At 41.2% G+C, this 26,642-nt stretch overlaps 1 protein-coding gene across 8 annotated transcripts in view; it reads right to left on the reverse strand.

Moving 5' to 3' along the window:
• Tnrc6a (trinucleotide repeat containing adaptor 6A) overlaps window positions 1-26,642 on the reverse strand; it is a 93,709-nt gene that overhangs the window by 19,730 nt on the left and 47,337 nt on the right. For 5 of the 8 annotated variants that reach the window (XM_047532689.1, XM_047532692.1, XM_047532696.1 and 2 more), the window contains 12 exons: window positions 16,509-19,091; window positions 14,746-14,922; window positions 13,601-13,776; window positions 12,468-12,500; window positions 10,846-10,926; window positions 10,462-10,513; window positions 4,818-4,960; window positions 4,286-4,432; window positions 3,990-4,127; window positions 2,940-3,068; window positions 2,441-2,518; window positions 1,961-2,171 (listed from right to left, as the gene is read on the reverse strand). In XM_047532689.1, coding sequence (XP_047388645.1) covers window positions 1,961-2,171; window positions 2,441-2,518; window positions 2,940-3,068; window positions 3,990-4,127; window positions 4,286-4,432; window positions 4,818-4,960; window positions 10,462-10,513; window positions 10,846-10,926; window positions 12,468-12,500; window positions 13,601-13,776; window positions 14,746-14,922; window positions 16,509-19,091 — 3,948 coding nt within the window. The remainder of the gene's footprint in view (window positions 1-1,960; window positions 2,172-2,440; window positions 2,519-2,939; window positions 3,069-3,989; window positions 4,128-4,285; window positions 4,433-4,817; window positions 4,961-10,461; window positions 10,514-10,845; window positions 10,927-12,467; window positions 12,501-13,600; window positions 13,777-14,745; window positions 14,923-16,508; window positions 19,092-26,642) is intronic. The other 3 variants (XM_047532691.1, XM_047532690.1, XM_047532694.1) reach the window with 3 other exon arrangements.

Below are 26,642 nucleotides of genomic sequence, written 5' to 3' on the forward strand. Positions count from 1 at the left end.
CATGCGTCATCTACAGAAAACTGTTTCTCCACGTAATTTTGGTTATGTTTATCTTGGCAAAGTAAGAGGAAAAGAAGTTTAGAGGAACTGAATGAAAAGTTTGTAAGTTTTCCACTGATAGGATGTAGCTATTTAGCGATTTCCCAGGAGTATCACACATGAAGAACATGTCATCACTTTCAGTTGCTGTCTTTCACTTGCAAACTGAACAATTTTCAGCTGGCTGACCAGTCAAAGGATGCAGTGGTTTAAAAGTAAAACGTCCTGCTCTAACATCTAAGGGGGAGACTCCGATGCTGAGACACAATTTACCTGAACCTTGCTGATGAGGCCAGGCCCCCTCAGGCCAGAAGTTCATCTTAGACACTGACCAGTAAGCTAGTGTTTTTACAGATGTGACCCAGGAACCATTAACATCAGAATCAACTAAAATCCTTGTTAAAAACTGAAGACTTTCCAGGGGGAGCCAAAACCTTTGTTTAATACACTCCCCCAAGTGGTTCTTATTCTAAAAAGTTTCATATTAAACAGTTTCTAATTATTTGATTTGGTGAGTGCCCTTGTGATATTAGGTCTATCAAACTTAAAACCTTTAATCTGAATTCTTTAAAATCATCCCCATTTTTGCAGGAACCAAATTTATGCTCTTAGAGTCAGTGATTAGATCAGAATTGGTAATTTTAGGGGGAATAAAGGTTCATAAAGTTCAAAGGTTTTGTAGACCATGTGGTACCTGTGTTTCTATGTAACTCTGCTATTGTAGCCTAAAGGTGCCACAGGTGATATGATGAAGAAAGTAAGGCTGTGTTTCCATAAAACTTTATTCACAAAATCGGGCAGCTGGTCAACATGCTACAGTGTGCCTGAGTTGGACTACTGTTGCTGGTGTTTGTGTGGATTAAGCAAAGTTTCTTGATCAAGAAGATGTATCCTGCACTGAAAAGTCAACCAAGAAAGGAAATCCCATATTTAGAACTTACCTCTCCATTGGTTCCTTTTATAAAGCCAACTGTATAGTTGTATAAAAATTTTAAGAGCCACTTCCCTTGCTGTACCTGGGTAATCTTTTCCACTATACTGTTGTCTCTGGGCTCACCAAGTCATCAACAAAAGGTGTCTACAGTATACAACCCCAGTGATAACTGACACAGCAATGGTTTTAAGAAATGCAGATTGCTAACAATTTCAAGGACCCAGTGCAATTTATGACCCAAGAGTCCATGGCTATACCAGAGAGAGCCAAATCAGATCACGCTGGCCACAGTGAAGCAGCAGGGCAACCAACAGCAGGCCCCAACCTTGGTCTGCGGCCAGATCACACTGGTGAACTAAACGACTTGGTTTTCAACAGAGCTGGGCTAGCAACAAACAAAGCTGGTTTACAAGAAAGTGTGGTTCAGGTAGAGAGGAAAGGCAAAGTAGACAGGGTATGAACGATCACAGGTAAAAATACAATCAAAGGAACAAGGAAAAAACACCCTGGGGATAGAGGGGAAAAAAAATGAAGGGGAAGCCGGTGCGTGTGTGACAAAGGCCTTCTCACTCCCTGTCTCTTACTCACACTAGCAAGCACTTACAGATACCTGGTTCTGAAAACTAGCCAACAAGGTGACTATTTTCAGTTGTTTCCCAAGTGGAGAGCGCTCAAAACCTCTCTACTATGCTGCTTCCAGCAATCATGGCTGTCAGCCCCCTGTCTCCTCCCAGCCCACAATTAGGAAAGCTCGAGTCCTAAAAGGAAATGTTTCCTTTACTCTAACTCACTTTAAGGAAGTTCAAACTTTCAATTAGGGTGATTTCCTTGAAAGGAGAGCAACGTTCCCTAAAGTGCACACGGCAACACTCGGAGGGAATACCTAGAAGACCAACCCAGCTTCTGTGAAGGAGGAGATAGCAAGGTAAAGAAGGGTGCAAGCTGTGGTCCCGGACACCAGCGCACGCTGGTCCTGGAGAAACCCACCTATAGGAAAGCTGCTGAAAGCATTTATTGGTGATGGCCCTTTTTGCAGCTCCGGTGCAGTGTGGGGCATGACATTGTCGAGGAAAGACTTCACGGCTGGCTGATGGAGTGACTGCTGCTGAGAGGGTGGAGTCTGCTGCTTCACCAGCACGTTTGGATCAAGTTGACGAGACTGCTGCATCATTTGCTGCTGTACACTGAGAGGTCGACCCTTAAAACAATAAAATGTTTGGAAAAAATTGGGGGAAAAAATTCCTTTCAGTTTTTAATTCACTTCCTTCTCAGCAGGAAAGTGAATCGTCATAGCATAATAGTTAATACAACTCATGGGCAAATTGCAGACATAATGAACAATATACTTCATTATATTTTAACAAAATTCTGTTTTAATAAAGGAATTTCGAATCTCTTGTTATAATGGAAATGATGAGAGTTTGCTGAAATAAAGGATAGCACAACACACAGGAAAGTCTGATCTACCTGCTGGTCTTGCTGCTGCCGGTTACCAGAAGGCACGCTTCTCTGACTCTGCGCCCTTTGCTGCTGCGCTAACAATCGCTGGGAGAAAATGGCAAAAAGGTTGTCACTATCACATCATTATACAACATTAAGCTTCAGAAGGACTATGGCCAACGGACCCACAGAACCACGGCTTTCCATATGCCCAACACTGACATGCCCCACTCCCCTCGTCTAGTACAACCTCTTCCTTGGACTCTGGCTTCTAGTCATTCTGTTCAACCTAAGCTTTCAACTCAAAGGAACTGACTGATCCTACCACTACCGTCCTAGACTTGGCTAGGCCTGCTCTCAAAGCATATCCTGCACTTTTCAAAACACTCCTCTCTCCAGAGTTCACCATTCACCTCCAAGCATCTCAAGACTGTCCATCCTGTTTAGTGCAGGACTCCCTACAAGGAGTCTAGGGTTTGGTAGGAGAGCAGACACTCAACAAATGTGTGCCTATTGTTGCACTTACCTGTAACTGGGAGATCTGAGAAAGCTGGTTTAGTTGGGATAGCTGGTTCAGCATGGCTACCTGTTGAGGGCCAAAGAGCGGATTCAGGCCACCGTTGTTTGGTGCATACTTCAGCAATGAAACTGGAACCTTAGGATCACAATGGTAAGTTAATAATGCTAATGAAATAGGGACTAGTCAAATGTACTTTTAAATGTGTTTTAATTATAACAAAGCAAAGTGTAAGTGAATTATTCATTGGGGGGCTATGTCTTTCTAATTTATCATTCACATATATGTAAAATTAATGTTCTCTTTTCTGTCAAAATTAAACCTGTAGCCTAAGTTTCCTAATAGATAAGAAAAATGTGTTTGCTGAAATCTAAAACTTAAATTTCATAGTGTGTACCTAGGTGGAGCTATTTTGAAGTCGCAAAGCCATGCAAGCTGAAATGCATCCATTTCGGCCCCCATCGCCCTCTGTCTTCAGTCTTCTAACCATGATGCTTCCAGTGCAGCAGGCGACCCAATCGTAACCACGGCCCTTCCTCTTGCCCTCCCGGATTTTAATTAGTCAGACCTGCACTCCTGTCAGTGAGGGGCAGTGCCACCTCGGGACGAACCCTGGGCAGGCTTCCCACCCACTGTGCATGCGTGCCAGCTTCCTTTGGCAGCACACCCTGTGGCACAAGTCAAGTCTGCTTTGCCCAGTAGCTTGTGAGCACGTGTCTGAGTTCTTGTGACATGTCAATATTTCTGACATCCTTTTTCTTGGGGTAAGTAAAGATGAAAGATGAATTTTAAATCGGCCAATTTTACTTTGTTGCTGTCCTCCTCCCAGGTATTTTATAGAAAAATGGTATTTTGGATTTGAATAATTCTTGATTCATTTTCTTCATTCTTGTAGAAATATCTAATCAGAACTTGCAAGAATGATTAGAAATATCTAATCAGAATCTCAAGAATGCCAGTAAACACTACGATGCTTGACTAGTCATCTCAGTCAGATATGAAAATTTTCAGGTTTCTTCTCCAGGTAACTGGAGGAGACTGTAATGGAAGCTTATTTACCTGAGGGGAGAGTAATGGAGGAGGCACTTGAGCACGGAGATTAGGCTGCGATGAACTGAGAGGTTGTGCTGGAGGCTGCTGCAGGCCCCGGGGTTGTGCTGCTGTGTTTCCAACACCAAACATACTGGGATTGCCATTCTACGAAAACACACAGCAAACAACAATGGGATTCTTTAGGGACAGGAGTCACGTAACCACACTGTATTACTGATTTAAACAGTGACTACAAGTAAGAGAGATCTTATTACTAATACAAATCATATAACAGAGAGCCTAAAATATACATCTGGACTTACCTGTCTAACAGAATTCAAGTTTTGCATACCCAGCCCTGCTATGGAGCCAAGGGCCTGGTTAGGTAGTGCACTATTTGAAGGGGGAAGCTTCATGCTTTGACTGGACATAAACTGCATGTTTTGGGATTCATCTGCTACAATGCCATCCTGATTGGACAGACAGAAAGATGTGCACACCAGCCAAGCAAACAAGTGGAAGGGAGAAATCATTGCAGGAACAGAAGAGAAGTCACATGACATTCCAGCATCAACAGGAAACAGGTAGAAAACAGAAGAGATCAGATTAGTGTTAATTCTAGAGCACATAAAAAGAGCCAAACAATTTCATGGGATTAAGAAGAAAATATAAACACAACCCCTATGCTAAACTGAGGCATAAATGGGACAGTGAACTATAAATTCATTAACAGGATTTGGCACTGGATTATATCTTTTTTTTATCACATTGAATGCTCTAAAATATTAATGTGAATATTATGCTAGTAAGTATATTGGTTATTAGACACAGAGATAAAATAAAAAACAATCTTACCTTATCAAAATAAGGATTGCGCTCCATGGAAGACTCTTTGGAAATCTGAGGCCGAGAACCAGGACCCTTCCCGACCGTTCGATTGTAATCACCAATATTTAGGCTATGTTTATCTATATCCATTCGTTTGTCTTGTAACATTCCTAATAAACGCAGGACACTATGTTATCAACAGGAAAATAACCTAACTCATTTCAGATAAATTTACAACAGAAAACAAAACTTTCCAAAATGAAATGACTTCTACCTTGACAGGATGTGACAAACTCAATGTTTACGCATTTCATATATATTGCATTCTTCGCGGGTTTAGTTGGGTTTTAGCAGATACTACTATTTTATGAACCAATTAATTTGAAAATAAATCAGTCAATAGAAGGTGGCTAATAACCTCATTTTAAAAAAGAATTCTTAAGAAACATACTTTAATATACCTTCAGTTATTTCTTTTTTAAAAATATTTTTTAGTTGTAGATGGACACAATACCTTTATTTATTTATGGGGTGCTGAGGTTTGAATCCAGTGCCTCACACAAGCTAGACAAGCCCTCTAACAACTGAGCAACAAACCCAGCTCACCTTCAGTTCTTTCTAATCTGCTTAATCTTATAATAAAACATACTGTTCATTAACAAATAACAAAAACAAAAACAAAAACTACCCACTTTGACAAAACACCACTGAATAAGTGCTTACTACGTGTCAGGCGCCATTCCTTACGTACACTAATTCAAATGATTGTAACTCTTGCTATTATTGCCCCTATTTGGCAGATGGCGAAGCTGGAGACCAGTCAGGATAATGTTCTGCCCCCTCTAAAGCTGCCTCTGTCTGTCATCTCCTGATTATGACTGTTCTGCAGTAACACAATCTTTCCTAATGAAAAACTCCTGCGAAGTCTCTGCTGGATAGAGCCAGCGCCTAAGCTACCACCCGAGTCCAACAGTCTTAAAAGAGGACCACGCTCTCTGCTTCCCGACTTTCCCAGGCCAGGTGGACTGGCGTTTTCTCCACTCTGTCCCCCTCAAGCTTCTTCAGCACTGGGATGTACCAAGACCTACTATCTGTCTTGTCACTCCCTTCCTTTGGACTTTCCTCACTACTGAGGTATCCAGTCGTCCCCACTCCAGTGACACCCAAACACAGGCTGTGGCTCCTCCTCAGTCTTTAATGGCCTGCGCAGTCACTTCAGGGCCCAGTTGCTTCTAACAGATTTCTACTTCCCTCTACTTCATTCTCCACATTTTCTCAATCCTCAAATCTCATCCATTATTTCTTTGCAATTGCTATTTTTTAAGATGCCACCTTCAGAATACTTACCCTTGCTCCTGGTGAGTGGAAAAGACAAAAATTTTAACAAAAGGAAAAAAAAAATCTTAAAATAGGTACATTTACAAAATGTCATTAGTTCCTTTTCTTTCATTCTTTGGTAGTGGGAACTGAACTCAGGGACACTAGATCACTGACCAATATCCTCAGCCCTCCCACCCTTTTATTTTGAGACAGGGTCTTGCTAAGTTGCATAGATCTTCACTAAGTTGCTGAGGCTTGTCTTGAACTTTCCATCTTCCTGATACAGCCTCCTGAGTCACTAAAAATGCCATTAGTTTCTTGAAGTACTGTTCCAACTATGGGTCAGACAGTCAACAACTGACCTCTCTCAGCGTTGTTAAGAGCCCTCCCTGGAAAGTCAATAAACTCTCCTCTGTTCCCTTTGCCCACGAATGGCACCACAATTCACTCATACGCCCAACCCAGTCCTTCTGAATTCTTTGCCTAACTCTCTACATCTAACCCTATAACCAAATTCAACCAACTTTCTTTTTTATGTTTTTCCAAATTATTCCTTCCTGATCAACATCACTCTTGCCCGTGCAAATAATCTTTTAAAAGCTTATTAAAAGATTCTGCACAAACCATTTCCCAACACTTCGACATCCCTTTCCAAATCAACTCGGTGCTAAAAGTGGTGCTCTCCCCTTAGTTTTATCAGTCCTTTAATGAGGCTCTTCAGAAATCAATGTCCAACTTATTCCATGACAGCCATTTTCTTTTCAAACTCTACGCTCACTTGGCTTCAGAAAAATTACTCTAACTTATCCTGCTTCTCTCAGGATCATTTCTTAAATGTCATTTGTTACTGTCTAGGATTATTTCTGTCTGTGGTCCTCTACTCTACAACTATCTCTGGCCAATCTAGTCTTACGGCTTTTACTACCGTCCATGTCTAGTTAATTACACGTGTTATCCCCATTCCTACCTATTCTGGGCTTCGTATCCAGCTTACTAGACGTTGCCATGTGGTCTTAGTAGTAACTTCAAATTCAATGTCTTATCAAACCTGCCATTTCTACTATATTCTTATCTCTTATCTCAAATAATGACCAGTTATTGATCTGTTGGCTCTCAGTTCCAAATTCACCCTTTTTGCCTGCTTCTATGAAAATATATATGGCCCCTTGGGTTTTTTTCCTTTGCCAGCTGGTACTGAGGTTTTGTCAGTAGAGGGCGCTGGAGAGAGTAGAGGAGAAAGTGCAGCCTTGGGTTCCAGGGCTCTCTAGGCAGGCTTCAGCTGCACTCCCGGCTTCTCCAGAGCCTGGGTGGTCAGCAGTGTTTTGTGGCCAGCTTCTCTCCTATCTCCAGTCTTGCAGTAGTGTCTCTGTTGAGTTATCTCTCCATGAACAGCCCTTCCCAGAACCTGAGAGGACAGATTTCCAGCAAGTTCCACCAGCATGAACCAGAGCTACTTCTGTCATTCACTGAACCATGGAAGAAGCAGAAATTTGTCCTCACAGGACGGACGACACACATCTTCTGGATGTGGATTTTTCTTGTCTACAAAGCTTCTGCCATCTATGGTCTCACAGAATACTTTATCCATTGTCAGAGCACAGTGACAAGTCAAGTCACACTTTAGGTCAAGAATTCTTCTCATAGCAAAGGAAGTACAGTAGTGCGCTTATGACCATCATCTGAAAGTGACTAATCGAGAGACGGGTACAATGGCTACTAAAGACTCCGCTACAAAGCAAGTTACGGGGACAACATCCTAGAAGGAGGGCTTCTGTCTTACAGGATACAAGAATTCATCTCTCCCACTGCCAGAATTCACAGAAAGATGAAAGTGGGAGCGGTCTCTCTCATACAATCATAGCTACTAGGCCACTTACAGAATCCTTGCTTCCTGTTCTGCTAACTCTTCTTAGCGAACTTAGTCCTTAAGAGAGAACACTTCCTCCAAAAGACACAAAAATGGTTCCACACAATGGAAGGTGATGATGGCCACCTGGACATCTGTACTCCTTGTGGCAGGGTGGTCTGCTGACCGGAGAGAATGACTCTGACTACTGAGGGGAAAGTGGTTTTCTGACAGGGAATGAAAGCAATGAGACTATGAACCCAGAGGGTTCTCTGGGGCTTCGTATACTCCCCCGCCCAACTGTCCAAGCCCAAAAAACTACAGCAACTAAAAAATGCAGGGTGTAAACAGAGTAAAGGTTTGGGTCATCCAACTAGTTAAGGGACCTAGAACAGCTAAGGTTCAACTTGAGAGAAGAGTAAGTAAAGAATAACAAGTGAAAGAAGGAAGACGCTGACACTGTCCACGGGTTGTGACCAACTACCAAATAAGGATGGCACAGGATGAGGCACTCCAATTTGAAAACCCCAAATCTGAACCTTTTTGTGTATATGATACTCAAGAAATTCTGGATGTTGAAGCATTTTGGATTAGGGATGTTCCACCGGTAGTTTATGTAAATATTCCAAAACCCAAAATACTCCAATATTTTAAGGATTTATGGTCCTAAGCTTTAGAGGAAGGGGGACTCAAATTTGTAATGGTTTTACCCGGTTTCTTCTGCTTCTCACACGTCTGTGCATTTTGTATGGGTCAGCCACTACCTTCCTTCTCTTTCTCATTTTCACCTTACTCAAAAGTTAATAGAAATATTTTATAATTTGGTGTTTTTGGTAAAAAGCTGTGCTGAACTCAAGGGGTAATTAACAGAGCTAATGATTGAAACAATGACTACTGGGACTAAACAGCTTCTCATCTTCCTCATTTTAAAGAAAGCTAGCTGTATCCTGTTCAGTAGAAAGAGCTGTTTGCCACTGTCACTGGAGGTCAAATGTGATCCAGAAGGCAGGGAGCAGAAGGCTGGGGTGAACCGTACTGATCACTGACTTACTTCCTCTCAGTTACATGTTCAACCTTTTTGGCTGCTTTGTGAAAAAAAATGGATTTGGGTCTGTTACATATTTTTCCCTTTGCTAGCTGGCATGAAGCCATGTCAATAAAGGGTGCAGAAGAGACAGTGTAAACAAGATCTGGTTCCCTGGTTCTGGAGTGTCCTCTCCAGCACCAGAGGCAGCTTTTCCAGCACCAGAGGCAGCTTTTCCAGCACCAGGTTCCCACCATGCTCCCTTTCCAGGAACCAGCAGCTGCCACCAGCACCCCTCTGGCGGTTTTGTGGAGCAGTGCCACTGGCGAGACACCTCTTCTACGAACGCCACTCTCTGCTACCCTAACGGGTAGACTCCCACAATTCCTCTGGGGTGGCATCACAGTGCCTTCTCTGCTCAGCAGTAAGCCATGGTTGTGCCCAGGAGACCGGAGTTCAAAAGGAGGCATGAAACTCTTCCTGGGCATGCTGTCTCCGTCCCAAGTTTAGCAAGTTCTTCTATCTGCTACTCAGATCTTCTTTCGAGTTTCTTTACCTTTTTCTAACCAATTCCTTGTTATCCTAATTCCTTGCTAGAGTTAATAATTCTTTACACTAAACTTTGTTCAAATTACCATAAGGTTCCTCTCTTCTGACCAGACTACCCACTGCAGTGTCCAGGCAAGGAAGCTGAGTTGGCTTTCATCACAAGCCCCTCACCCTCCATAATAAGGCAGAGAGACAGCTGATAGTAGTGACTCCTGTTGATGCTAATCCCGTGTCACCACTGGATTAGATTCTTTCCATTCACTTTCTCAGTCTGAGCTCTGAAAGTGATGACCAGCTACTGTAGCAAGGCTCTACGTAGTTTTGCCATCCCTCGGATCCTCTGTCCTCTGCTGCCAGTGTGTCCTGCCCTGAGGTATTTTCAATCTATGGCCAGCGTTATTTTTCTAAAACACAAATCTAAACCATTCAATTCCTCTGCTTAAAGCTCTTCAATCTCATATTTTCAGACTAAAGGTCAAGTTCTCCTGATTTAGCGCCTAGCTCTCTTGGCACCTTTACCCAAGGGAACCTTCATTATCTGCCGCTTGCAGCGCCTTCTCTGACCATCAATTTTGTATTTCTTGCCTCATTACATGGAACTACTTGCCATTTCTGAAGTATGCTCTAAGATGCCTTTGTCACATCTAGGCCTTTATACATGTGGTTCCCTAACTGAGAAAACTACCTCACTGAGGAATGCCCACTCCTGTCAGGACTCTAGTAACAGACTAGTATCACCATTCCTTAGACCTATACTGACACGCACTCATTTAACCACAGAATTTTACACAGGACAACAAAGGAACACTACAGTTAGGAGCCCAGGTCTCCTCTCCTGGTCTGGGTTAGGGCTCTTTGAGTAAGACCACATTCTGGGTACACCTGTTTATCAGTGATAAACATAAACTCAAACTGATTTAATTTTCTCTCACCTCCAGAAAGGTCCATCTTATTGCTCTGTACATTTTCTTCTGGTGAGTCTCTCTGAAGTAAGAAAAAGTGACATGTTAGCAGGACTTAATTTGTCAATGAAAACAAATAAAAGCAAACTTTAATGTATTTCACTATCTGAAATTCAAATAGATCACAACACTTCATTTTCCATTATATTTAAATTAAAATTTTCAATGAGATGTGATCAGGGTTTTTAGCTTACATTATAAAAATTAAGGTTTGAAGGTCAATTTTAGTCTAATTGCAAAGATATTTTACAGACCCAAAGATGAGGAATGACTTTTAAGAAAATGAAAAAATGAAATTGGGATAAACTATGGACCACTACTGAAAGGGGGGTGGTTACTGGAAAACACACTTACCGAAAAACTGATATTTGAAAACTGTTTAACAAAAGGATTTATCCATGCTTCTTCTTGTTTGTTTCCACCTTTCATCATTCCCTTTGTAAAATAAAAGAGTAGAAAAGATGCCACAGCAGTCTCTATTGATCTGGGTATAATGATGGATTAATAAAACTTCAAGACAATTCCCAACTCTCATTTTTAGTCAATAATTTCTCCTCCAATCAACTCTTATCAGAGTTGTTGACAATTATAAAATCAACTTATTTGACTTTCAACTTCCTTTGCTCCAGTCCTCTGGTATAGCTGTAATGTACAGAGAAATCTCTAAAGGCAAGCAGTCAGAAGGAAAAGACAGAAGCAAAGGCCTTGATGACCCACAAAATAAAAAAAGGGCCTCTAAATGGACTCTGTTCTGTAAGGTTTATTATAATTTGATTTATTATAATTTTGATTCTCATACCAAAATGAAAAATAGTGATTTGATTCTCGTTAGTCCAAAGAAAATAATCTATAAATTTAGTGATGCTATGTGCATGGTACTGAAAAGAAAAAAACAAAAAAAAACCAAATACCATGCATTTCCATATGAAAAGACATTTAAATTTTCTATTTGTGTTGCCAAGAACACAGCATCTCCAGCAGTAGTTGAAGCTGGAATCCCTCCTGCTTAGTGTTGGCTCTGAGGCTGGTTGGGGAATGGAAGGTACAGAAACTACTCTGAGACCTGAGCTGAACCAACGAAGGCCGGTCATCAGCAGTAGTCTGGCAGCCAGAGAGGCTGGCAGCCAGAGATAGCCTCCTATTCACGTGAAGACGGCAGACCATTCTCAGTCTGCTGCCTGAGTTTCCCTTTCCCATTGCTACTACCTGTTCCTTCTGACTGAAACAGAACTCAGCTTCATAATTAACCCCCGAAATGCAGGTCTCTGAAGCAAGCACCTAACCCTCTCCAAGGTTCTCAAGTCATCTTTGATTCCTTTTTCTCTTTTACTCCCACCCCCTCTAACTAGGTGCCAAGTTCTTAGTCCCTTCTATTTTGAAATGTCTCTCAAATTAGTCCCTTCAACTACCCATTCGTTTTTATTTCCCAAATCAAACCCTCTTTTCTAACTTGAATTAATGCAAAAGCTTCCTGAGATTCCTAATCTGGTCTCTCCTGTTCCAATTTATATTTCAGACTACAATTGGTTAGTTGTAAAAATAATTTTTTAAAAATCCACTGATGTTGCCTTCTATTCTTTTTCACTGGCTCTATACTTTATATAAAATAAAGTTCGAACTCCTTGGCGTGATACTGAAAACACCTTAACAGTCTCTCCTTAATTTAACTCAGAGCCAGATCTTGTTACTTCTTTCTAGAAAGTCTGCATTTTAGTAATGTCAGGTTACTATTTTCCTTAATACATCCCATCCCAGGCATCTTCCAAATTTCAGCTGACACTCTTAGGAAGCTCTCCTAATGCCCCATATGTGACTATGAGCTCCTTGAACGCACAGCTTGTATCGTAAGTGAATTTCAATCCCCAGCACCAAGCACAGTACCTGGCACACAGCAGAAGCTAAATAAATGTTTGCAGTTGCTTTCTAAAGAGTTTTACTAGTAGAAACAAAGGAGAAAGAGTAAAAAGGCTACACACCCTTTCCCTTCTCCTTTTTTTGCCACTCAGACCCTGTAAGGAAAGACAAAGTCACAAAACAGCATGGTCCAGTGGGAAGAACACAGGGTTTGGAATCGGAAGACCTAAACTTAAGTCCTTGCTCTGTCACTAGTTATGCAAATTTGGGCAAGACACCTTTTCCAGCCTCATTCCTCATCAGTATCCTATCTTAGAAAGTTATGAGGATCAAATGATTTATGTAAAACATGTGGACGCATTTCATAAGCCATATGGCAAGGCAATAGGTAAATTCAGCCAAAGGGAGAAAGTATGAAGTGAAATGGTAGGCCTTGGTAGTCAGCTAGTCCAGCTACCCACTGGACATCTGACTTCTAAGGTAAGCATTCTCAAATAGGGTGGGGAAGACATGTTAGAATCACCTGGGAGATTAGGAACATATTTTGAAAGATGTCCCCAGGAGAATCTGACATCAGCCCCATCTCAGCTTAGAGAACCAGTACTCTAAACTAGAGGTTCCTAAACCTGGATTGTATCAGAGACAGTTGGGGAGCCTGTTTAGGACAGGAACCTTGGCCCAATTTCCAAACTTTAGTAGACATGGGTCTAAGAAATCTACTTAATAAATGCCATATGATTCTGATATAAAGCCAGGTTTGGGAATAAATCTTCCATATACAAAAACAAAATCAAACTCAGCCCATATCTAGGGATTTTTGTCACAGGACCTTCTGGGATGAGGAAGGGACAAAGCTGGCAGATGAACAGGAGAATGGTGACTCGGCAAGGGGGACGTCAGGGCCTCCAGGTGGGAGGAGGAATGGGAGATGAACTGGCAGTGGAACACAGAGCCAACATGGAGACTGCCTTCTCTTCATCCTCACCACTGCAGGCGCCGCCCTGGGATGAGCGGTTGCCCCAGGCAGCACTGGTGGAGGGGGAGGAGGAGAAATCCCAAGCTGTAGCAGTGGGGAGAAAGGAAGTTCCTGTGGGCTTATGTTTTCCTAGGTGGCTGCCCATATAAGAGGCTACAGCTAAGTTGGGGACTGCCTGGACTAGACTGATCGCCATAAATGGGCAGGCAGATTAGTCTTCTGTGGGTAAACTACCTTTGGAACTTAAAGTTTCAAGGGCTTTGCCCTTGAAATGTTTACCTTCGATGACATTTTCTTGGTATATGGTGGCCAATTTAAAGATGAGTTGAGCTCTTGAGATGAGTTACTATTCCACATTCCAATCTCTACATCCTCCTCCTCTTCCCAGCCGGCGGGGCGATTTCCAGGCAATGGCATATCATCACCGCACCAGCCATCTTGCATAGATTTTGGCCCTGATTGTGGATTTGTGATAAAGAGAAACAGACTTTAATCAACAATTCTTTCTGGAGGACAAGCATGCATTAAAGAGTGGAGAGAGGGGGCTGGGGTTGTAGCCCAGTGGTAGAGCTTTCACCTAGCATGTGTGAGGCACTGCGTCAATCCTCGGCACCACATAAAAATAAATAAATAAAATTAAGGCACTGTGTCCATCTACAACTAAAAAAAAGAGAGGGATCCTAAAACAAAAGAAAAAATAAATGCTATGTCTCTTGCCAAATTTATATAATAGGAATGTTTATGTTTTATATTGAGCTAAAGTTCAATTAAAACTTTATTTTTATTAAAAAAAATTTAATAACGCTTCCCCTATACCTTTACAAATTACAGGATCTCTAAACACAGATAATGGTGGCTTTCATGTGTCCCCACTTAATCTGCATAGTAATATGAATGAAATTTGAAAAAATCAAATTGATAAATATTTTCAAGAGTGGCCAGAGAAGTCATAAGCAGAAAGCATTTTCTCTCTACACATGGCCTTTGAGATTCCTCTAAGGTATGCTGTACATAGTGAATGGGACAGTGACATTAATCTGAATCCTAGGTGTCTCCCGCATTAAATGAATTATTTGGGAAATATCTGGCAGTTTAGAGATGTGTCCCAAGTTATGTTCTTTCAGTCTCTCAGGTTAGATGGCATGAAAGCTGCTAGACTACTTCTAGATTGTCCAATCTGGTAAAATATAATTTAAACTTGGTAAGGAATATGTAAATCATTAATAACTACAATTTAAGAAAATGAGAACAGAAGAAAATTCACAAAGATGAACAAATCATGTTATAAACTTAAAAAGCCAAGTGCTCAGTATTATCTGGTATGCCATATTATACCAATATCATCAACAATGTAGAAGCATTATCCAATTATTTAACTGCAGTCAGTGCTACTTACTAGCCAGCAGGGATCAAGGGTAACTTACCAGATTTGCTTAACGCTTGTGGACCAACAGAGCTGGAGCCCCACGTGGATGTACTGGATGCCGAAGCAATTGGTTCCCCCCAGCTGGGACCACTGTCTATGGGTTTACCCCACGCTGAAGTACCATTATCCACAGTTGTGGCTGGAGTAGAAGGCTCCCCCCAGGGCTCACCCCAGCCTTTAGAAAGTATGGGAAAAAAGTCATCAGCATAGATGCTAAGAAAATACAGTGGAATAAGGGACAATAAAGAATAGTAGGGAACCAAGGATGAAGAATTTCACATTTATATACGAATAATGATGCTGTGGTAGGTAGGAGAGATGGTATTTGTTTTATAAAAAGAAGACAAACCATTTCCCACTGACAAATTTAACTTCATGGTGGGATTTCTTTTTTTTTTTTTTAAACCTCTTCTTACAAAATTGCCCTCTGGGCCTAGAGTAGATTCTCTTGACTAGCCTTAATTATGGGGGTGCGGGGGAGGGGATACTTCTTTAAGGATGAGTTTAATTCCTAGTAAAGTCAAGTCTTTCTAAACCAAAATAGTGACTATAAGGTGATGAAGCTGGGTAACAGTGAAAACATTTATACTATTAACTAAATGACTATAATTCTTATCAAAGGAATAACTTTTCCACAGCACTGTACTGGAAAAACAACAAACTTCATGACTAACAATGGCTAAGTATACTACTTTTATATATGCTGGATAATATTTATTAAAGTATTAGACTAAAGTTGTCCAAAGCCAAGAAAACCAAAGCCATAAACATATTTTGTTAAAAGAACCCAAACAAGGAGGCTTCCCCTTAGATAAATAACTGTTTCTTCTAAGAATTAAACCTAATTCAATGAACTAGAATTAAAAATTAGGGGCTGACAAGCTAGTTCATGAAAACATTCCTATCTTTATGTTTAATGAGACTGTTCAATAAAAACTACATTAACGAAGATAATGCATGCCAATCACATTTAATGAAAATATTGTTAAAATAATTTAGAGAGGGGCTGGGATTGTGGCTCAGTGGTAGAGTGCTTCCCTAGCATGTGTGAGGCATTGGGTTTGATTCTCAGTTCCAGGTTTGATTCTCAGCAGCACATATAAATAAATGAATAAAATAAAGGTCTATCAACATCTTAAAAAAATAATTTGTAGAGATAAGAATTAGATCATTATATAAAAATAAGAATACGCAAGAAAGGTATTACCAAATGTTCAATCACACACACACTGAATCTAAACAGATTTGGATTTCATGCCTACCTTAAAAAACAAACAAAAAAACCAGCTGGAGGGGCACTTACCTGTCAGTCACCAGCACTGTAAAACAAACCAAAAAAAATCCCTTCCTTTTAAGGACAAATACAGTACCAGATATTTAGAGAGCACTGTATTTAGATAACTTTTACTTTCAGGGTATTCCAGTCAAATAATAAAACCAAAAAAATTAATGCCTGATTAAAAACAATGGGAGAAGTACATAATATCCCCATGTGACCTCACTTTTCCAATAATACACCCCCAATAAAGAACAGAGTATAGAGGGTTCACAGACAATATTGCAAGATGTATGGAGCTCAACTACCTGGCTGAACTTCACCTCTGTAATTTTCCCCAAGCTTTTAGAGAAAAAGGCCTCCACGTGTATCGGGTAGCACTTTGTTAACAGACCTTATAGCAACAGCAAGCTGATACAAAATCTGCTTTCAGAATACTCTGAAGGGCTTTGTAAACTACCAGACTCCATAAAGTGAAAGCTTACCAGAGCCACTGCTTGCCTCTTTGCTGGAGATGGCACTTGCAGATGGCAGCAGCTGATGTACCTGTGCTTGCTGGTCTGAACGGCTGCTGCCATTTGGGACATTTTTGTTCCACATGTTCACATTTTTGTAGTTGTATTTGCTTGGATCTCCCCAGGCAGAAGTTCCATCATCAATCTCCATTTTGCGTCGTATGGATTCTGGGGATGGTTCCTCCCAGCCAGTGGGTTCTTCTTCTTTTGCTGGGGCTGGTATGGGTCCCCCGAGCCAGCCTGTGCCAGGTGGTTTGCCTGTAGCTGGTGGGATTCCCCAGGATCCAACAATGTCTTGTTGCTTGTTCCAGTCTGGAGAACTGACTGGCTTTGACGAATCTCCCCAACCTAGAGACTGATTAGACTTTGGAGGGTCTCCCCATCCCTGGGAAGGATTAGGTTTAGAAGATTCATCCCATCCTGATGAATTATTTGGATTTATGTTATTTCCCCACGTAAAAGAACTAGTTTTACCAAGTTCATTCCAACCAGAAACGGACCTATCACTGTCACTACCTCCTGAGCTGGATTTTTTATTAGCCTCCCCCCAATGGTTACTCCTTGAGGTTTCTCCCCAGTTATCACTGGCAGAAACGGACCAACCTTGGCTTGACTTCTGTCCATCACCCCATCCCTGTTTGTTCTTTTGCGAATCATTCCACGCAGACTTCTCTTCTTTGCAATTCCCCCACTGATTGCTCTTGATCATTCCTGTAGCAGCAGAATCATCTTCCCACCCCCCCTGGCAGTTTGAGCCTTTGGAATCTCCCCACCTCAGAGCAGGTCTGGGATCGCCCCACCCTGATACAGACGAGGTATCATTACTATTAGGGCTCGTCTTCTCTACACATGCCCCTGAGTTACAAGTCTGTGCTGCAGAGCTTCCCCAGGCCTCTGTCCCATTGTCAGTCTTTCTCTCCCCTCTAGGTGATGTTTCGGTGTCCCAGGCAGTATTCTGCTTAATAGGAGTCTGTCCCCAGCCAGAATTGGATAGGACACGTGGGTCTAAGTCAGTCCTGTTCACAATGCTTTGGAGTAATGTGTGCTGATCAACCTTCCTTCTGTCTCTACTCTGACTTTCCCCAGCTGCCTTCTCCTCTGGGCGTCCAGTGCTTTCTGTACTACCGTCGCTCTCCACTGCACCTCCTGTTTTGGCCCACACGCTGTTTTGCTCATTTGTCTGAGACGTGGCAGAACCCTGATCCTCTTCTTCAGTAGACTTCCATCCATTTGTAAACTTCTTACCGTTGCCATTTGCACTGTCATTGGAATGCTGATTGCTAGGCAGTTTGTTCCACTCAACGCTGGGTATATTAGTGCCAGTGTTTTGTGCAGGGGTTCCCCATCCTCTTCGACTTCCTCCAGAATTCGCACCATTTCCACTTCCCCACGTCGTACTCTGGGAATTCGCTGCCCCAGACTCCCATACACCTCCTCCTTTATTTGTGTTAACTTGAAAGTTAGTGCCCATAGGCCCATTTATGCCAGGCTGCATTAGAGTTGCATTCACAGTGTCACCATTAGCTTGGCCATTAGGGCCTGAACATTTGTCTCCAGAGTAATTAGAACCATAGGCACCCCATGTAGTACCATAAGAGCCTCCACTTTTTGACTCTCCATTGCTAAGGTGAGAAAGGGAAGTGCCATTCATAACTGATGGAGCCTGTATTTGAGGATGATTCATTGTGCTCACACGCCAGGCCCCTGTATTACTAGGCAGTTCATTATTCTGTACTGAACCAGAGTTTGGTAAACTAGAGGTCATAAAGTTAGTAGTGTTATTTGGTCCAGTCATTTCAGTGGTAATATTTTGAGGCTGACCACTGAATGAAACCTTCTGTGTACCACTTACTTCAGATTCACAAGTTTCCTGAAGGCTTCCCCAGGTACCATGGGTAGAAGAACCACTCGCTTTAGAGTTAATACTCTGATTGTTAGGCATCTGGCCTATGGTACTGCACTGAATATTGATGCCAGAATTACCACTCCCTACAGGCCCTTTTAGGGCAAGTCCATTGTTCTCTAATACTGGCCAGGCACCATGGTTGCTAGCTGAATTCAAAGTGCTTGGATTTAACCCTCCATTTGATGAAGAACTTACAGTGCCCCAAGCATTCATTCTATTGTTGCTACTTTCTGATTTGCTTTCAGGAGCATCCACAGAAACCTGACATGTGCTTATTATGGCTCCATGGGAGAAACCCCATGGTCCAGTACTACTTCCATGGCCCACATTATTGCTGCTGCTACCAACCACAAACTTGTTTTGGGAACCAAGTCCAGTGCTATTCCGAAGGCTATCTTTTTCACCACCTGTGCTCCCTGAAGCCATGATAGTGATGTTTCTCTCTGATTCAGAACTGGAGGCAGAATCAGCATCCATACATTCTGAAGCCAATTCTGGATCACTGCCAGGGACTGAAGGCCATGCTCCTTCTTCCAACAAGTCGCTCACAACAGCATTCTTACAGTCTGTGCTGGAGTCACTCGTAGAAGACACAGGTCCCTGTTGGGAATTTTCATAATGGGATCCTGAAGTATTGTGGTTTATATCTAGAATAGAGGAGAAGTACACTGTTTATAAAGTGCTAGTCAGTTTCAAAATGATACAAACCGGTCTTCAGAAAAATGGCAAGTGTATCATGACTACATGAGGTTCCCCAACCTTAACGAGATAAGGTGCTCGGCAGGGTGGCTCTAAGAACACTGCTTATCTTGAAGTCACCAACTTTCCATACCCAGTAAGTTTATACGGGCAGAGGATTTTGTAGCTTTGCTCGTGAATATTATCCTAAGGCCCTAGAACATAACAGTTCCTCAATATACATTTGCTGAATGAACAAACTGTTAACACACCAGCCAGTAAAAGAATTCTGACATCAGAGGGACTGGTGGTAGTGATGTGTTATGATAACAGAGCAACCCAGACTCAGAGGCTGGACGTGGGAGAGAATAGGCTGGGATAAAGTTGGGTAAAGCAGACTAAACCTGATCAATTATATTAACAATATATTACAGGTCCTTTTCCCATCCTGTGTTTCTAGAATAGTCTGTCCACACAACTCTTTTCACTTCATAAGAATTCCAAAGTCTTTTCCATTATATTTCCATTTCATCAGCGTCTACATTCAAATAAAATACTGCATTCAGCAAGAATTACTTTCAGTTTAACTCAAAGTTTCTTGATTTACCTGTGTAGCCAAGTTTATTAAAAGAGTCAACAGAAAAACAAAGATTGATATATGAAGATCACCAAATTATCATGATCAAAAAGTCAGCTGCTGACATTAAGGACCATAAATGACCAGTCATTTAATCCTATAATCTTAGATTCTCTGCTGTTTTATTGTCTAGTTATTTCACTACAGGCCAGGCAGTCCCGATGTTTCTGATGATTCCCTGGTTCTTTATTCTCACTAGGCTTAAGGATCTGGTAGGAAGACCTTCCTCAGGGATATTAACCTATATAAGATGTTCAGTCTGTCTTGAGGGGGTTGCTTGTGGTGTAGTTCTCCACTAGAATAAGAGACAGAATCACATGGACAGCTTTTAAATGCACACACTCAAATCATGTCCCACACTTTTTTTTTTTGGTTCTGGGGACTGAACTAGGGCCTTGCTAAGTTGCTGAGGCTGGCTTTGAACTCACAGTGCTCATGCCTCAGCCTCCCCGACTCTGGGATTATAGGCATGTGCCACCACACCCAGCATATTCCACACTTAACGAACAATCTCAAAGGGTTTTAGGCCTAGGAAATAAATCTAAAGTGCTATTAGGGTGTTTTACTAATACCGAAAATCAGATTCTGCTGGTAAACTTTCTCTCAAAGTCTGTACTGTTAAGAAGTAAAAGATAAGCCAGAAAGATTGGCAGGAAAAAGGACTACTGAGACCAGAAATGTGTATGTAATTCACCAAATATGTATTTTAAAGCTTCAAAGGTGAGTCTAATTTCTATTCCCTGTTTAGGAATCATGTTGTTAAATTGTCAGAGGAAGTTTGTTGTCACTCAGTGCTCATGAAAAGGAATTTTCACGAAATAAAGGGTACTAAAAAATCGATCTCACTGAGTGAAAACGAATCGGCACAACGACATCCACACCAGCACCACTAACAGATGTTTGGCGCTCGGTGCTACATGTCGTGAGCCTTGAAGAGCTGGAACGACCCCACCGCCTAGGCATTGCCTTTGCTCTGCAGATGAAAAAAAAAATCACCATTCAGAGGTTAACTGCGGAAATCAAGCAAGATTTGTCAGAAACCTTCATGAAGTAAGGTGACTACAAATATGGCTGAGCCCCTAGAGACATTCCGACTTAAGTCTGAATTTTATGTAGTGGACTTCTAACCAAAATCTGTGAAGTAGGGATACTTCCTAACGGAGTTATTGTGCTGAGTATACGATCTTAGGCAAAGCATTCACTCATGCTGTCAGCAAGATAGGTAGTGACTGAAAACGCGGACTGAGGCATTCTATCACCTACTGCCTGTATGGTCACAGGCAGGATCCCTGCTCAGTTCCTTCATCTGCAAAGTAAAAACTGTAACAGAACCAACCCAATGCAAGTGTTATGAGGATTAAATGATCAACAACTGTAAACCACATCTGATCCATATAACACTGAATAAATGAAGGCCATTATTATCATTAATTAATGCATGCTAGAGATTAGCATCATTTATCCGCTCAATCTCCAGAACATGTTTTTCATTTTACCAGGTCTCCCTCGTGAAGAATGTGAGAAATCATAGAACTTGCTTACCTAAATCTCCTCCTTGATATCAGGCACACAGTGATAACTGCATTTATACCAAGAGATGTCTCCTCCCAAAGGAGGAGAGATACAACTCTCCTTTTTCCTCAACTCAGAGAGTTTCTAAAACCCAAGACTGATCCTTTATCCCTGGCTGTGTACAGAAAATCCCAAATGTAACCAAGTCCCGATCCATCCATCTTCCTCCGAAACTGAAACACATCCCTCACTCATCACCTGAGCCTCTCCTGGACTACTGCCAAAGTATTTCTGCAGCCATTATTTGCCACATGTGTTGTCAATTTCGTAAAGTGAGAGTAAAAAGAGGAGATTGGGCATCTAAAACAAAACTACTCAATCAAAAATAAAAAAACGGACCCAGAATTTAACAATAAAGGATCAGCGGCATCCCACATAATAGGAGAAAGTCAAGGATGCCTTCATGCACACTCTTTAACCCTGTACTGGAAATATGAACCCAGGAAATAGGACCCCAAATGAGAGAGAAATTAACAAAGATCAGAAAGACCAACATGTAAAAAATAATAAGTTTTCCTGTAGCCATTTCCAATGAGAAAATGTGATGGAAAAAAGATCCTAATCAGTAAGACTCATAAAATCACTTGGAATATACTCATAAAAATACTTAAACTCCACATGATTAAATTTTACTGCAGGTCACAGAAGACAACTTGATTATGTATATAAACTTGTTCTTAAGATAGGAAAATGTAACAATTCTCCAAGTTTAATTATAAGAAACTGTTAAACATATTAACCACGCAATATAATTAAAAGTGACTTTAAGATTCATGTTAAAAAATGGAAGTCTAACTCTACTGCCACGCCCCAATAAATCTCAAACAGAACTGACAAGGGAGGAAATTCACACTATCAGGTAGCAGTTAAACGGCACTGCACTGAGAGAATACGCAAACATTTATATTAAACAGAAAAACCAGGACAAGCTTCAAGCATATGTCAAGATTAGTGTTTTAAATGTGGGGGAGAAAGTCAGTACTCGAAAAATATTTTCAAATGAGACAATATATCCAAAATAATACCAAATGATTAAAACATCAGAAGTAAGTCATGCCCAAAGCCCTGGGTTCGATCATGACCACTGGGGGGCGGGGGAGAGCATAATGGCAAAAGATGAAACCACGAAGTTATAAATGAAGAGCATTTTTTATACACAAAAGCAAAGAAACCACAAAAGTAACCATAGGTTAGACTACTTTTTTTTAAAAAATGAGACCTTTTAATATGAGACTAAAGAAAAGCAAAAAAGCAAACACTAGAATATATTCTGCAAAAGAGTTCTGTTACCTTTATACTAGTAAAAAAATGTTGCCAGATTCTAGTATACTCCTGCTTTTGGAGCCAGTGGCAGTAACCTAAACCTGTCTTTTGCTATATTTTCCTTTAGGAAAGTAAGGAGAGACCATTGGTAATTATTAGCTAAAATCCCATTTAATCTGGATGCTACTTGAATTTCAACAAAACCTAAACTAAAGACCATTCTAAAAACTGTATATCAAGAATAAGTCATAAGGCACTTTTGGTTATGAAAAAATTTATAGTTTAGAAAGATAAATGGCATGGAGGAGAAACAATTTCAACTAAAGGAGGGAAAAGAACACGCATCCTCAGAAACCACATTTCACAGGGGCAGGGCTATTTCGGACTTGAAGAAGTAAATAATGTACTTCCCCTTTCAGACAAGAAAGCCAAAATCCAGTGTTCAAAATTATCTGAGGATAAGTATATAAGAATACCATTAAGTAGATCATCACTACTTTATCCCAGGAAATAAAAACATTAAGACTGTAAATTTCTGTGCTAATGCAAAAGAGCAGGTTTTTTTAGTTTAATGCAAAATACAAATTTTTACAAACTGTACTATGCTGTAGACAAACTAAGATTTAGAAGGCTGAATGTTACTTAGAAATATCTGAAATCCAGAATGCCATCAGCATCCTACTCTCACACCTAATCATCAAAAGAGGAAGGGGCAGCTCTAGTATCACACCTCAAAAAGAATACAGTCGGGCTGGAGCGTGGCTCGTGGTAGAGCTCGCGCTTGCTCAGCAGGTGTGAGGCACTGGGTTCCGTCCTCAGCACCACATAAAAATAAACAAATAAATAAGGAAAGGTATTGTGACCCTCTACAACTAAAAAATTAGGAGGTTAAAAAAAAAAAAAAGATGTAGCCAGGACTGGTGGTGCTCAACTGTAAGCCCAGCAACTTGGGAAGCCAAGGCAGGAGGATCACAAGTTCAAGAACAGCCTCAGCAACTTAGTGAGTCTCAAAAAATAAAGGGCTGGGGTGTATATCTCAGGGGTCAAGCACCCCTGGATTCAACCCCCAGCACTGCAAATGCACACGCACACGCAAACACACACGCACACGTACACACGCACATGTGCACGCTCACACGCACACACACACAGTAGTGTATTATAGGACATCTATTCAAAGAGATTAAAGGGGAAGCAAAGACTGGTGATAATTCAAGTGACTAATAACAGCATGTTTGGGAAGAATTTAGACTGATGTAAGTTCATGTGTTTTTTCTTACAAAATACATAGCATGTAACAAAATAGTCAAATTATTTGCTTCCTACCTTTAGACTTTAAATTTTTACAGAAAGAAGAGCTTCAGAAGTAAATAATTTTTAGATTTTACAGTGTTTCCAGAGTATGAGATATACCACTGAGAATATGAGAGAACCTTACATGCACAATTTCAAATAGCTCCTAAAAGTGACAAAAGTTCAGGATGTCTCTTTTGGTTATTTTAGCCTTTGGTGCAGGGTCACCAAACATTTTATGTAAAGGTCCAGTTAATAAACATTTTTGTGGGCCAGATGGCTTTGGAACCTATTCAAGTCTGGCACTGTAACTTAAAAGCAGTAGCAAACAATATGTAAATCACCGGGCATGGCAGCCTTTCAATAAAACTGGACTAACAGAGGTCATAAGCCAACAGTGATTCTAGATTAAAGATGAGAGAAATAATAACACAACCAAATGCAACACATGGGTCATGACTGGTGTCTAGTTTGACAAGTGGGGTAAGGATGGTAGAGAAAAAGATATTCTTGGGGATTTTACTTTAGACCAAATGGTGAGTACCTCAACCATGGCAACTGGCATGAGACAGAGGAGAGAAGTTCAAACAAAAACAAAAAACCCAGTATTTGAGGTTAGAACTCGTACAGCATGGTGAACTGCTGGCTCATGAGACACTTTAAGAAAGGAAGAGCTTGAGCTTGATTTCAGGATTTTAGAAGGGTTACTGGATGCATGGATATGCTGACTTTTTTGAGCAAGGGAATCCAGACAGAGGAAGTGGTATGGGGCAAGATAATGAGTTTAAGTTTGAACACTCTGAGTCTGAGGGTCCCAACATCAGTCGAAGACACCCCAGGGAAAGTCAGCTAAAACTTGGGGAGATGTGAAACGACGATACGGCAAGTAACAAAATCTGAGAGCTGGTCAAAGAAAAGGTGAAATACAGAAGAGAAATAGGTCTGAGGAAAACAAGAGTTACATGGTGACAGAGGCCAAAGACCTTCAGGAAAGAAGAGGCAAATGGCAGGGGTGGGGACCTATTAAGACAGAACAGACTGTTTTCTAACTATGATTGTAATGTTTTTTAGTCTTGATTACAAATCCAGAAGATCAGTGACTTTATAAGAGCTATTTTAGTCAAGTGAGCAGGAGTTGGATTCCAGGGGATTAAGGCAAATGCATGAGACTGCCAGCAGTCGATCCCCTCAAGGACTCTGAGAAAGGAGATTCTGCAAGAGCTCACGAGTATGGGGATTCGAAGGACTGCTTTGTCACAGGGAACACAGGCTTGAGCATGTTTACAGACGAAATGGAAGGTGCAAGCGGAGAGCCAGACACAAGTTACAAGACAGCAGAGAGGCTGCAATGCGCTGAAACACCAACGCAACTGCCAGGTGCATGGACAGTGTAGCCTTCGAGATGTCCCAGAATCTTTAAGCCTATCCCACAGATCCCTCCCTAAGTACAGGTATATATTTTACTGGTTAAAGGAAAAAAGAAAGATGTATAAAATGCTCAAGTATCCCTACCTGAAGAAATACACTGCTAGTACACAGGAAAGGACTCCCTGCATCCCTCTCTGATTTACAGCTCTTTCCTTCCCTGTAGATAACCCAGAGGTAATCACTCATGTAAACTTTCATGTTTTACTTATCCCTAAATAATACATAGTATTGTTTTGTAGGCTTTGTTATACAAATGGATCACACTGTGAACAAACAAAAACACATTCTTGGGACAACCGGCAGGAAGGCGAACATAAACTATTAGGAGACACTGTTGAACTGTTGATATATTTTTTTTAATTATTATTTTAAAATTATTATTATTATTTTAGTTGTAGGTGGACAACATGCCTTTATTTTATTTGTTAATTTCTATGTGATGCTAAGCACAGAGCCCAGTGCCTCCCGCATGCCAGGCAAGTGCTCTGCCACTAAGGTACAGCCCCAGCCTCGATATTCTTTTGCCTAGGGGTGATTATGATATCATGGTTGTATAGGAAACTATCCTTACTTTTAGGGTAGCTACTAGGGCATGTTTGTTACTTACTCTCAAACGACTCAACCATAACGAACATTTGTGTGTGTAACTGAGGATTTGGCCCAGGGGCTATCCCTGAGCTACACCCCCCAGCCCTTTTTTATTTTTATGTTGGGACAGGGTCTCACTAAGTTACCAAGGCTATCCTTGAACTTGTAACCTTCCTGCCTCAGCCTCAGGAGTCACTGGGATTAATTACAGACGTGTGCCACTGCACCAAGCACATACGTGTTTATGCACACACATATGAAAGAAAAAAACAGACGATGAGTACACTGTGTGTGAGGTCCAGGTGGGACTATTCCAACAACCACGGGATCTGGGTGGAAGGTAATATTAGTTTTAGTGTTCACTATTCTAGTCTAATTTATTTCTCTATGGATTATGTTGGATGACAAAGAGTGAAACAGAATGTTTTGCCCCAAAGGAACAACGTTGTTGGCTGGTCTGCTGAGCACATTAGTCCCCCTGAAATGCTTTATTGCATTGGCCCCTGAATTCAGGGTTATCTAGGCTTGTCAGAGCACCAAGAAGTCAACTGCAAAAAAAAGATCTTAGGTCTAAAGTAAAGCCACTAATAAATGTTTGAAGCATAGTGGCAGGCCAGGGCTCAGCCTGCAGAGTTGTCTGACCATGAAAGGGGTCCTACCAAAAATAAAAATTAAAAGGCATAAGTATTTAGGAAGAGTACAATATCAATAACACACTGACCACAGTTCCCATCACCCC

This window comes from Sciurus carolinensis, chromosome 18 (assembly GCF_902686445.1).
Source record: "Sciurus carolinensis chromosome 18, mSciCar1.2, whole genome shotgun sequence".
NCBI classification, from domain to species: Eukaryota; Metazoa; Chordata; class Mammalia; order Rodentia; family Sciuridae; genus Sciurus; species Sciurus carolinensis.